Source organism: Pectinophora gossypiella, chromosome 2 (genome assembly GCF_024362695.1).
Source record: "Pectinophora gossypiella chromosome 2, ilPecGoss1.1, whole genome shotgun sequence".
Classification (NCBI taxonomy): domain Eukaryota; kingdom Metazoa; phylum Arthropoda; class Insecta; order Lepidoptera; family Gelechiidae; genus Pectinophora; species Pectinophora gossypiella.
Window position 1 is genome coordinate 14799270 of NC_065405.1, and position 12551 is coordinate 14811820.

At 39.4% G+C, this 12551-nt stretch overlaps 1 protein-coding gene across 3 annotated transcripts in view; it reads left to right on the forward strand.

The window, feature by feature from the left end:
• LOC126378015 (kinesin-like protein KIF21A) overlaps positions 1 to 12551 on the forward strand; it is a 114394-nt gene that overhangs the window by 84875 nt on the left and 16968 nt on the right. For all 3 annotated transcript variants that reach the window (XM_050026044.1, XM_050026054.1, XM_050026065.1), the window contains exons 18-24: positions 77 to 225; positions 1915 to 2013; positions 2444 to 2584; positions 4198 to 4317; positions 11109 to 11250; positions 11688 to 11808; positions 12302 to 12482. In XM_050026044.1, the coding sequence (XP_049882001.1) occupies positions 77 to 225; positions 1915 to 2013; positions 2444 to 2584; positions 4198 to 4317; positions 11109 to 11250; positions 11688 to 11808; positions 12302 to 12482 (953 nt within the window). The remainder of the gene's footprint in view (positions 1 to 76; positions 226 to 1914; positions 2014 to 2443; positions 2585 to 4197; positions 4318 to 11108; positions 11251 to 11687; positions 11809 to 12301; positions 12483 to 12551) is intronic.

Genomic DNA, 12551 nt, shown 5'->3' on the forward strand with positions numbered 1-12551 from the left:
CTAAACCACGGAATCCGTTAGTAGTCTAATGAATGACATATTAGAAAAAGATTGTCATTAGCTATCCGCATTCCAGCTGGAAGAGACGACAGAGCGCACAGCGAGCGCCCTGCGCGCGGCCGGCGACCACAACCTCAACCCGTGGGGGCCGCCGCCTGCGCTCGCCGCGCTGCTGGCGCACGTCTCCTCCGGGACTTCCACTAGATCTGTGTCGCCATCTGACAGGTAACACATTTTTTAATTTAGCAGATACGAAAAAAGGCCGTATCAAACCGATTCATCTAAAAAACAATATCACTATTTGACGTTTGCGCATATAAAAATAAGTGCGCAATTTCTATGGGTCTTTATATGTCATCACCACCATCAGCCCATTAACGTCCCCACTTGCTGGGGCACGGGCCTTCCCTATAGATGGATAGGGAGATCGGGCCTTAAACCATCACGCGGGCCTAGTGCGGATTGATGGTTATTAGCGACTGCTAATGCAGCCGGGACCAACGGCTTACCGCGCCTTCCGAAGCACGGAGGAGCTCGAGATGAAAACTTTTTTCGTGGTCACCCATCCTGTGACCGGCCTTTGCGAAAGTTGCTTAACTTCAACAATCGCAGACCGAGCGCGTTTACCGCTGCGCCACCGAGCTCCTTATTAGGTAAATTGCTTCATTGCGGCCATTTTGACCCTCTTGCTCTTGTCGTTTCTAGTAAACTAAAACACACGATATTACTCATTAGACAGTAAAATTCGTGGAAACAAATCCACAACCATCTGGAAGGTAAATCTAGTTGAATTGCTGTAGAGCGGAAAGAGTCCGTTCTTTGCGTAGTATTAATCTTTATTCTATGCTACTGCATACAAATGCTGTATGATGTTAATTAAATGTTGAATTATTGTAAATGATGTTCTCCTCTTTTAGATCCACAGTGCTTGTGACTTGCATTAAATAGTGAAGATTTATTTATAGGGAAATGGTCGCCTGACACCATACAATTTCATTTCAATACTGTGTAGTACACACTAAAATTTATTTTATATTATGGCAACACCGCATTCTATTCTTTCTTCTACCCTTTGACCATGATGGCGATGGGTGTTGCATTTTCCATCTTTTGTAAATTTTAATTAAATACAGTCCATTCTAAATATTCAAGCATGTGTTTTTATTCATATTCAATACCAGTGACGCACAAATACCACAAACGGTAGCAAGTTCACTTCAGAATCAATAATCTCTAGTTGGAGTGTGTGACATGGGATCGCACATCCAACTGTGTTACATTGGAAATAGTGTATATACGTCGCGCTGTGAAAATTTCGTTAGCGCGTTTCAGGCCGCGATAAGCGCCATCTATGTTTTGTGTGCGGAACTAGTGGATCCGCCACAATCGGTTCATATCTGTAAAGTGTCTCTTAATACTCTGCTATACAGGTTGTGAGTAGTTGCAGTAGGTTTAGGCGGATGAGACGTTCACGAACGACGTACCACACGAACTAGCAAGGGACTACTGTCCAAAAACTACACTTTGTTTAGAAAGTCCTCATAACATGTGCATAAAAGTATACAATAAGATACCTGATAAATTTAAAAACGGACCCACTAAAGTTATGACTTTTAAATTACGCGAATGGCTAATTACTAATAGTTTTATAGTATTATAGAATTTTTGAATTTTCGACATTTGCATGCTAATAATAATTAGCAGGATAGAGATGCTGTAACACTACTTTATACCATATTGTGACTCTGTACCTACCTATCCTAAGCGAATAAATGATTTCTGATTTCGTTATGTAAAAAACGACGATTCAAAGTGTAGCTTTGTTACCTACTGAATAAAGAGATTTTTGAATTTGAATCTCCGTCCGTCAAAGAAGCAATGGTGTTAATGTAGAAACTATTATTTATCTCCTAGTGCCCTCGAGCGGCCTACGATAGTCCGCGAGTCAAGCACAGCACCCACGTCGCCGCCGGATGACAACAGTAACGGGTCCTCGCCTTTCCATCGGAATACGTAAGTGTAATTTATTTACTATTTTACACAGAGTAGTTACAAAGTAAAGTAATAGTTAATAAGTAGATATAACAATCATTATAATACTTCCCTTAAAAATAATCGAAACGCTTCGAATAAACTAGTTTCCAAATTGTCAAATCAGTTTCTTTTTACTAAACATCAAAACACGAAATTACTATGGAATTTTTATTATGAAAAAGCACACTGTGACGACATAGAAAAACGTGATAAAATGTCGGACTTATTATTACGTTTTTCTTGTCTCAGTTAATAGAAAAAAAGAGAAAATGTTTTTCGTTAGTTTTAGGTCTGTTTTTAGTAATCAGAATTTCATAATTTATCTTAAACCTAGTCCATAGGTCAATATAACCTGGAAATTCTTTCATTTACTTTTTGTTTATTAATTTACATTTAACTCTCCATACAGCGGTCGCCGCGGCTCAGTGCGCCTGCGCGACCTGGGCGTGTATGGGCGTGAAGAAGACCCGATGACGCAGTCGCTGGTGGAGCCGTCATCACCGCGCCCCGTGCCGCTAAGCAGGGTGCCCAGCGCGCCGGGCAGTCTAAGGTTAGTTTCGAGTGTTGGGACCAATTCGCCATAGTGAACATGCCGGATGACTTACGAGCCAAGATTACCATCGAGTAGCGAGTGTTACTATGAACTAAGGCGAAGTGTTAGAGTGATTTTTTTTTAACTGGTATTGAAGGTCAAGGAACATTAAGAAGACGCCAAGGTGCACGAGATAATATGTCTCACAACGCCATCGGAGGTCTACAAACAGCGGGACATAGTGGGACGATGTCTTCGGCGGTGTCATCATGCCGAGCCCTATAGTGAAAAATGTGTTAGCGCCTATTTGGAAAATCACATTCTAATATCTTCAACACAAACTTTGATAACATTCAATTAATTTAATTCCGGGTACAAATTGCGACCCAATTTTTTTACCTAGTATGAAACTCGGATGTCTAATGAAAGGTTTTGTAAACAAATAACTTCCGACAGTGATGTTTCTAAAAGGCGCTTACGTGATTATCACTATAAGGCGATGATATACATGGTGTTAGTGACACCGTATCGAATACTGAGGGGGTTTTATAAAATTATTTACCATACATTTGCGATGGATAATTCCACTTGATATCAACTCAGAATCATGGTCTGAATCGTCCCTCAAAGTTTTTGTTAAAACATAGAATAAGGAATAATACTACGTATAGAACGGCAACTCTGTGCTGCCCACCAGCGGCTGACCCGTGCTTCGGAAGGCACGTTAAGCCGTTGGTCCCGGTTACTACTTACTGATGTAAGTTAGTAGTCGTTACATGAGCCATGTCAGGGTCCATTGGCGGCTCAATAGTAACCTTGACACCAGGGGTGATGGGGTTGGTAATCCACCTCACAACCCACACGATAGAAGAAGACTAGCGGCTGAGCTAAGTTTACCTCACCCCCCTAGTCTTAGTTTTACTTTAGTCTTCAATTGTATGAGCGTCAACGTCAAACACACAGATGCGCGTGTACGAAAACGCCAATGTGTCTGTGTAAAATTAATGATATTTATTGTAGATTATAACGTTATAAAAGGCGCCAAAACCAATTAATATCGATGACAGCACTCACTCAATACACCTCACTATGTCTATGTATGCCTCACTATGTTTCACACCCACATTTACGTATATATAATGTCTGCATTAAATAAATGTCTGTATAATGTCTGCATTAAATTAATGTCTGCAACACTCGTGACATGATAAAATTTTATCACGGTCATTTTATCTAATCATTCTATCGATGTTTGTCGATTGGTGCTAATATGTGAACCCGAATAAGTCATGTCGTTCTGTCAAAATACGCATGTTAGAGAAAAAACAAAATTTGTTGAATCGATCGATAATTTTATCACGTTGCGCATGTTAGCCCTACAGATGGCGTTGTTATCGCCAATCCCTACGCCAGCACTCACAATACCCCACTAACCAGTCATGAGTAATATCATGTACCCACTTTAGAACCCTGTCGCAGTATCATATTTGACATTTAATGAGACTAACGGTTTAATTTGTCAAAAAAGTTAATGTGACATGGTATCAAAATATATACATATTAGTGCTCGTGGCCGTACCCCTGTCTCACTATGTCCCACTATGTCTCACTATGTCCCACACCCTCCACAGAGGTCTACAACCAGTGGGGTACAGCGGGGTCCTATCCTCGCCGCAGACTTCGCGCCGCGCGCCTCCAGAGAGCCCGCGACCAATTAGACGGCAATACAGCGTGCCCAAACCAGCATCATTGTACGTACCCCTGTGTTACCTCTTATAAGGCCTGGCTGTTGCCTAGTTTCATCTGTTACCCGTACTTTTTAAGTGGTTTGAAAGTGACATACATAAACGAACTATATATGTATATACTAAGCGTGGACTGTTATTCGCCATAGGCATATAGACAGTGGTGCTAATTCCTGTAAACACCATCTAATTTTATTTTAAGTTATATCTGTCATTTTCTTATCCGCCGAAAAGGAAAGGGACGGGTAATCGCAAGCATAAAATTTATGGAACACTCGTCAATTTTAAGCACAAATCTAAAACAACCGTCTAAAAATTTTACATTGTCCAATAATCTGACAGTGCAGTACTGTGAGAGAGTGACGGGTGACGTATGTCGAGGAGAGAAAGAGTCGCACGCTTACGTTGCTAAGCCCGCTGGAGCGTATATACGATTTTATAACACAAGTAAACAGCTTGAGTAACTGGTATATTTTTTTGCGTTTCATAATATAATATTTATATATGTATATACGGGAAGTAGACTCCACTACTACTCTGGGCGACATCCCACTTGCGTCAGACAGAGTACTGCGGGGCGGAAGGCAAGAGGGAAACCACTGCTCTATTTTTCCCTAAAAAGTAGCATGGAAAATGCTGCACCGACAAGAGCGTGGCTCTTAAATTGATGATGATGACGGGAAGTAGGTGAAACTAGTGCAACAACGGACGGCCTAAACGCTTTGTGAAACTCGAAAGTTTAATGTCACTGAATTACTTATATTTATGGTTCATTTTTTCTATGAAGTAATTTCCTACAAGTTAATGTATTATTATAATGATGCCGATTCTGAGACAAAACATAATTTTAGTTTAGTCTGATAGCTCTAAAAATACTGCCGTCCTTCACTTACGCCAAGTGAAAGACAGAGATAAAGCTAGTTTTGGAATTATCAAACTAAATTAAAATGAAGTTGGTGTCTGCAGTATTGGCCCTATTAGTGTGTTATTATTAAAAAGTTAGTTGCAATTTGTTGTAGACAAAACTTAAAAATAACCAACTAATTAACTAATATTGTTAGTATTATTTAAGCATTTTTTATAAGTATTAAGTTACAGTGACGAAAACTTTCAAGTTTAATCTTAATATATTGTCCTCTGCCAACGAAAATATCTATTCATAACTTTATAGTGGTGCTGAATCCAGTACACGCCACTTAATTTTATTTTAAGTTATAACTGTCATTCTCTTATCCCCCAAAAGAAAAAAGGACGTGTAATTGACAGGCAAAAAATTATGAAGCACGCTTCAATTTTAACCTATATAACTCGACAGAATTAAGTTGACAGCACACGTCGAACTGGTTGCATATCAGCGAGATGCCTATTTGATTCGCCTTGGTTATTCATTATTCATTTTAAAGTTAGCAGCTGTCAATTATGCGTCTCTTTCCTTTTTGGTGGATAAGAAAATGACAGGTATAACTTAAAATAAAATTAAGAAGTGTCTGCAGGAGTCAGGACCATTATTTCTCGAGCGTAATCTAAACGATTTTAATTCTTCTTTTCATAGCATCCTTCTGAACGAAAAGTAAATATCTAGTAATTCTAAAGCACATAACAGAACTTTTCACAGAGGACTCTATACGTACAATATGCCTGTGTAGTTAGTACTCTATCTCTCTATGGTCTCCAAAGTGCATGGTACACTAAGCTTGGGTATACGTGCTATGTGTAGGTAGATGGAATGGTGGAAATGTACTTACAAATCTTAAATTTATCCTTTAAAATGTGCAATTTTCCTGTCACCAAGCTAGCTTAATAGCTGTCGACAACGCTGAGAAATTCTCAACTTTTCTTATTCATATTTCTCTAAGCTTCATTATAATGAATTTAAGTTTGTAAGTACATTTCTTAAAGTATTTAGACGTGGAAAAGTTCTTAGTGGTACAAGGACTGGTGTCTGTTTTTTGGTCTTTGTGTCTACGCCGTATTTCACGTAGAGAAAACATATTATGGGTTTTTTTTCTATGCACTCAATAACGGTGCAGGTATGGCCTTATTTTTTTTTTACTCAAGGTATTACATGTCAGTAAGAAAGTTAACAGAAAATGTATGGTTCGATAAACAAGTCTGACTTATTGTCTTTGACCTTTTTTCATGGTAAATCATGAATTATTATTTGGCAATCTATTTACGTTGCGAACATATCTTTCTTCTTAAGACTGACGAATTCTAATCGAATATTAGAAGTTATATGTCCTAACGAATCTCACAAATATTTTCGGATTCGCATATCGTTGCCTTAAAGTGAAAACCTCGTAAGCGCATTTTTGATAGGTCATATTCAGATGTGAATTTCTTCAAGAAAACCTCGAAATACACTTGTTTCATTCCAGATAAAAATTAAACTGATTGGATTAAAACTAGCGTGTTTATTGCGAGGATTTGTTATTAAATATCACATTCTGGTGTGATTCAAAAATGTACTTTGGAGGTTTTCACTATTTGACGACGATATGATATTCTGATTTCACTTCAGACTCATTCCACTAAGTTCTATCTGTCCAATTCACTACTAGAAACCATGGTATAAGAAAACCAGGTATGCTCAAAAGTGACAGGTAACATTTCAAGGTTAGCCCAGCTGACGTCATCCCACCATGCGTTGCCATTTTGTAAAACTCAAATTGCAAGGCAATTTTGAACTTTTAGTTAAAGATTTACTTACAGTTTTAATGTTTTTATATATGCGACAAGTAATAGTAATTAAATACTTTAACAGTATTTCACTTAATTTTCAATAATGAAATTTACGTCCTTGGAATGTTGTAGATACCAATTTAATGGTAAGACAGTTAACACTTACGTCATCAAATGGCTAGCAATGGCGGTTTTCCATAAGATTGAGCTTACCTGGTTTTATTATACCATGCTAAAAACCATACTTTGTTAAATGGTATTTGAAATCAAATCGCACATTTTCTGTTAATTTGTCGTAATGTGGGTGAGAGGCAACGCGATGGTATGCGGGCGGGGCTCACACGTGCTGGTTGCTTCCAGCCTGCTGACTGACCTCTCCATAGTCGAGGATTGACAACTACTGGACCGCCCAGTCAACAGAGACCCCTAGTACACGCACCTATAAGAAGCGACCCGACAACGACGCCTCGTCATAGAACAATGTATATAATGTGTTTAACACTAGTACTTAACACGTTTCTGCATGCGAGCTATCGCTTTTGCCTTTTTTATTGTAAAGCATCAATATTGCTTGAAACTCGGTACGTGACGTGTTAAATAAGTCGCGTTAATAATTATGCCGGTTGCAGACCAAGAGCTAAGCTATGTTTGGTTGGCTAAGTTTGCAAAATCTGTACACAACCACACCCTGGACAGTCCGTACAAAAATCTCTTACTGTTTGCCGCCTACCGCACAAGTGCGAACGAGACAGATGGTAGGCGCGTTCCCCCTTACTCTTTAGCGGCTTACGGCCATATAAGGCTAAAGTAGGGGTAAGATCGACGCCTGGTACAAATTGGTGCGGGGCGCAGACTTACCATACTACCCGTATTATTTATTATTCAAAGCTGAGTCAGCTATGCAAGCTTAGCTTAGCTAACCAGCAACTGGCCTGTAATCGGCATTATGACTTATTTAAAATAGCATCGAAAAATATATTATTCGTGCAGAAATGTGGGCATTTATTAATAATACTAATGAGAATTTAATTGTGTAGCTTGAAGCAAACTTTAATTTGTATAAAGACATTAAGTACAACATATCCCGTGAATTGTACGGAAATGTAAAATGTGCTTTTACTAATCGATTTTATTTTGGAAAATATTTTTACTCAATGGTAGCGAATCGTACAACCACCAACTTAATTTGACAGGAGTGAAATTAACTGTCTCTTTCTTATACTTATTGTAAGTGAAGGACCGCATGATCTGTCAAAGTCAGGTTGAATCTCTGTCCGAATATTATCCCTATTTCCTTAAAAATAATGTGGCTTTTCCAAGTCCTTTAAATAATTAATTAATAATGATTAAAGCAGTCACGATTTGATTTTGTTCAACGTTATAAGCTCACGCCTATATCCCAATAGGGTAGTCAGAGGTAAATCCATGGCAATATGAACTAAGTACTCACACCTCACTGAGCTTTCTTTATGTAGTTTTAATTGTAACAGGTTTATTCAGTAGGATTCATATAATGTTGAAGGTAGACAAGAAAAGTCGATTTATTTAATTATACGTATAGGCTACTTGACAACCTACTCAAATGAGATACTTTTTACGAAACGTCAAAACGAATGTTATCTTTGGAATTTGTATGGAAATACTGTCCTGTGACGTCATCAATGAACGCGGTCAAACGTCGTATTCATTGTTACTTAATTCAGAAATAAAATTCGAAAACAAATTGAAAAGTAAAATGAGATTGATTTTTGATCATCACTGGCTTCTACTTCGAGATTAGCATTTTATAATTTATCTTTCACCCAGTCAAATACCCTATTGCAACATCGGAATTTCATAGCTTTTTAACCGGTTTTTAACACATTTCCTACAATTTTCGGGAGTCAATAACCAAAGTGGATGTATCCACAGTAAATTATGTAAGTCACAATGTATTTAAAGGTATACTGTAAGCTTTAACCCGTATGTACTATGTATATTAGCTGAATAAACATTTTAAGTAAGCTATAGTGTTTGTTTGCATGGCACCCCACTTGTGTTAACGCATGCGTTTGTATTGAAATTTGATTTTTTAATGCATATTTTGTATTGTACTTGTATAAGATTAGAATGTGTCCTAACTGTATGCAAAAATGTTTTGTAGTTTTTGATATTTCGTTATTTATGCCACACGTGTGTTTAAAAAAAATGTTAGCTAGTACAGTCATGAGCAATATCATGTTAGAACTCTGTCGCACTATCGTATTTGACATTTAAGGAGACTTACGGTTTTATTTGTCAAAAAAGTTAATGTGACATGGTTTCAAAGTGTATACATATTAGTACTCGTGACCGTACATACTTAGATTAATGCGCATTTTTTTTTTAATATCCGCACATTGTCCGCGCGGTGTTAATTAAGTACTCGTGCTGATCTAAAATGGAAACCTTGAGGTACTTTCCAGGCTTCGTTCCCTAAAAAATAAATAGATGGCGTTGTATAGATTTATCGTGATAATTACCTACTTTCTCATTGCTCGGGTACATAATTATTACCGACTTCAAAAAAGGAGTTCTCAATTCGACCGTATTTTTTTTTTTTGAAAATATAATGTCCTGGCAGAGGCATATATAAAAATAATTGTTGCTTAATATTTGGATCAGATATCGTATAACAGTGCTCGTGCAGTGCTTGGCTTCGTATCAACAGTGGCTGCAAGTTGTCTTTGATTACTTGTGGCTCTGCCCACCCCATTAGGGATTACGGGCGTGAGTTTATGTATGTATGTATGTATATCGTATAAATTATGTTGCTACCTGTATGGCATTTCTTTATTTTGATCAGAATCATTATGGGTGAAAGATGTATTGGGCCTGGGTGTAATAACAAGGGTCATCATTTATACTCCAAAAACAGAGTTAAATGATGCATACGAGTATGTCTGTTATCCATGAAATTAGAAGGTTAAACGGAGGCAACTATGAACAGCGCCATCTATATTTTTTTTTTGGGAATGTACTCTGGAAAGTCCCTCATTGAGAACGTCCTGAGAATTGAGGGGAATTATCATCACAATAGTCTTTCAAGTCAACAGTTTGACAAGCCCTTTGACAGTGAATATTTAGACACCCGGGGGTTTAAAATGCTACATTGAACATTTCAATTTGACATTTGCGCACAGAAAGGTGCGCACTGTCAACAAATGTCAAATAGCAATATTGTTATTTTAGACGAATTGAATCAATGTGGCGTTTTTAAACTACCCTGTTCTCGGCAAATGTATTAAAAGAAAAGCCTAGCACACAGCCTAGTAGGGTGTTCGAAACGCTGGGTGAGAGCCCTCAGCGGATACATTCCCCATTTGTCCGGCCAAGTAGTTAATACTATTTTTCGGCAAATCTACAATAAGTCACGTCAAAAGAAAAAGCATTTTGAAACGGAGCAGGTAAGTAGTTGTGATGAAGTTTATATATAGTTGTTGTGATCGCCTGACGTTTAACCTTTGAGTTTTGGAGTGATATTCGTTGCGCTGTCAATGTATAATATGTCCGCCGATTTCATTCCAAATTATTTCATCGACTAAATAATAAGAACATTGGAAACATTCGATCATACTATTGTTAAAAAAACATTCATATAATTTTTTACCACTATCAATCGATTGCATTATTTTGCTTCGGTAAAGACAGAATCAAATTAAAACTACATTTTAGAGCATTTAAAACAGGAAACACTGTTCATTTTTTAAATATTTCTGGTTATGATATTATAAATGTAAAGCACATCTGCACAGCTATGTCTGGGATCGACTCACTTTTATAGAATCGAAAATTCCAGTTTTAAACGCTCTAATACGCCAAAACATCCCAAATCACAATCAACTCGAACTGATACCCCATTTCAACACACCGTCAACCTCATTTTTACAACACTCAAACATCTCTTCCTGTTTTAAACACTCTTAAAACGCCAATCAAAACATTTCCATACAAAATTTCATTTTTGCTGTAGTAGCAAAAATCAAAGACATCCCAATTCCTCAAACAAAACTGAAACCCCCATATCTCAGCCATTTAAGCCACAATCAGTCGAGGCCCATCGGCGGACGGCTTGCTAACGCTTGTGACTAACGCAGAGACGCCGGCGCATCACGCGAGACGCCGCCTGCGTCGCCTGGAGCAACGAGACGAGCTAGAGATGATGACGTGTTTCTGAGGCTCGCTGGAGCAGGACACGACAACTCGCCGCAAGGGGTCGTGAAAGAGGTGGCTTTGAAGGTTAGTCACACATTCATGAACTCACGCCTAAAGTCCCCAATGTCCCTAGGATATGCCGCCTGCGTCTCCGGGTGCCATGACGATGACTTGTTACTTCACTGTTCAGCAAATTATAAACAATCAATTTGTCTGTTTATGTTCCAAGTTCACATCCAAAGATCCGTCTATAATTACATTCAATGCGGATCAAAATCATTTATTCAAAGAAACGTATCGCTCAATTGTGGGGGGTCAAAATGGCCACATCGAAGAAATTCATCTAAAAAAGCAATATTGGATTTTGACATGTGCGCATATAAAAAATAAGTGCGCAATGCAATCAAATGTCAAATAGCAATATTGCTTTCTTAGATGATGATGCTTCGATGTGGGCGTTTTCACCCCCCAGGACATTGAAAATCAGACATTTGACTCATCAATACAACACCATGTTTCAGCGTATGGGTGGAGCTTCTAGTATGGGAACGTGGCTACAATGTACGCATGTGGCGGAGGGCCACGCGGGTGCAGCCCTGGCACTTGCGGCGACCTCGCAGACGCTGTACAGCGGGGGTGTTGGTGAGTGGATGAATTTAGTCTTGGTTCCCAAAATGAGACTGCCCGCTCGCTCGCCTTTATTCCTTAGTGACTTACGGCCGAGGAGCTCGGTGGCGCAGCGGTCAACGCGCTCGGTCTGCAATTGTTGAAGTTAAGCAACTTTCGCATAGGCCGGTCATAGGATGGGTGACCACAAAAAAAAAGTTTTCATCTCGAGCTCCTCCGTGCTTCGGAAGGCACGTTAAGCCGTTGGTCCCGGCTGCATTAGCAGTCGTTAATAACCATCAATCCGCACTGGGCCCGCGTGATGGTTTAAGGCCCGATCTCCCTATCCATCCATAGGGAAGGCCCGTGCCCCAGCAGTGGGGACGTTAATGGGCTGATGATGATGTTGATGACTTACGGCCATTTAGAGGTGAGATCGGTGCCCGATACGAATTGGTGCGGAGCGGGGAGTAACCGTTCTATACTTTAGTCTATGGTAGCGCTTAAACTCTAATGTCACCTTCCACAGACCGCACAGTCCGCGGCTGGGATCTGACAGCGGGCACGGAGTCGTGGCGCGGCTGGTGCGGCGGCGGCGTGTCGGCGTTGGCGGCCGCCGACACCAGCGATGGCCGCCTGCTGCTGGCCGCCGCGCAGGCTGCCGTCAGGCTGTTTGATACTAGGAGCCGGACACCGCTCACTACACTCTGGTACGTAACTTGAACCTCAAAGTCTTTCTTCGAAATCTTGACTGTATGCTTTCTCTTGCCTTTTAACGA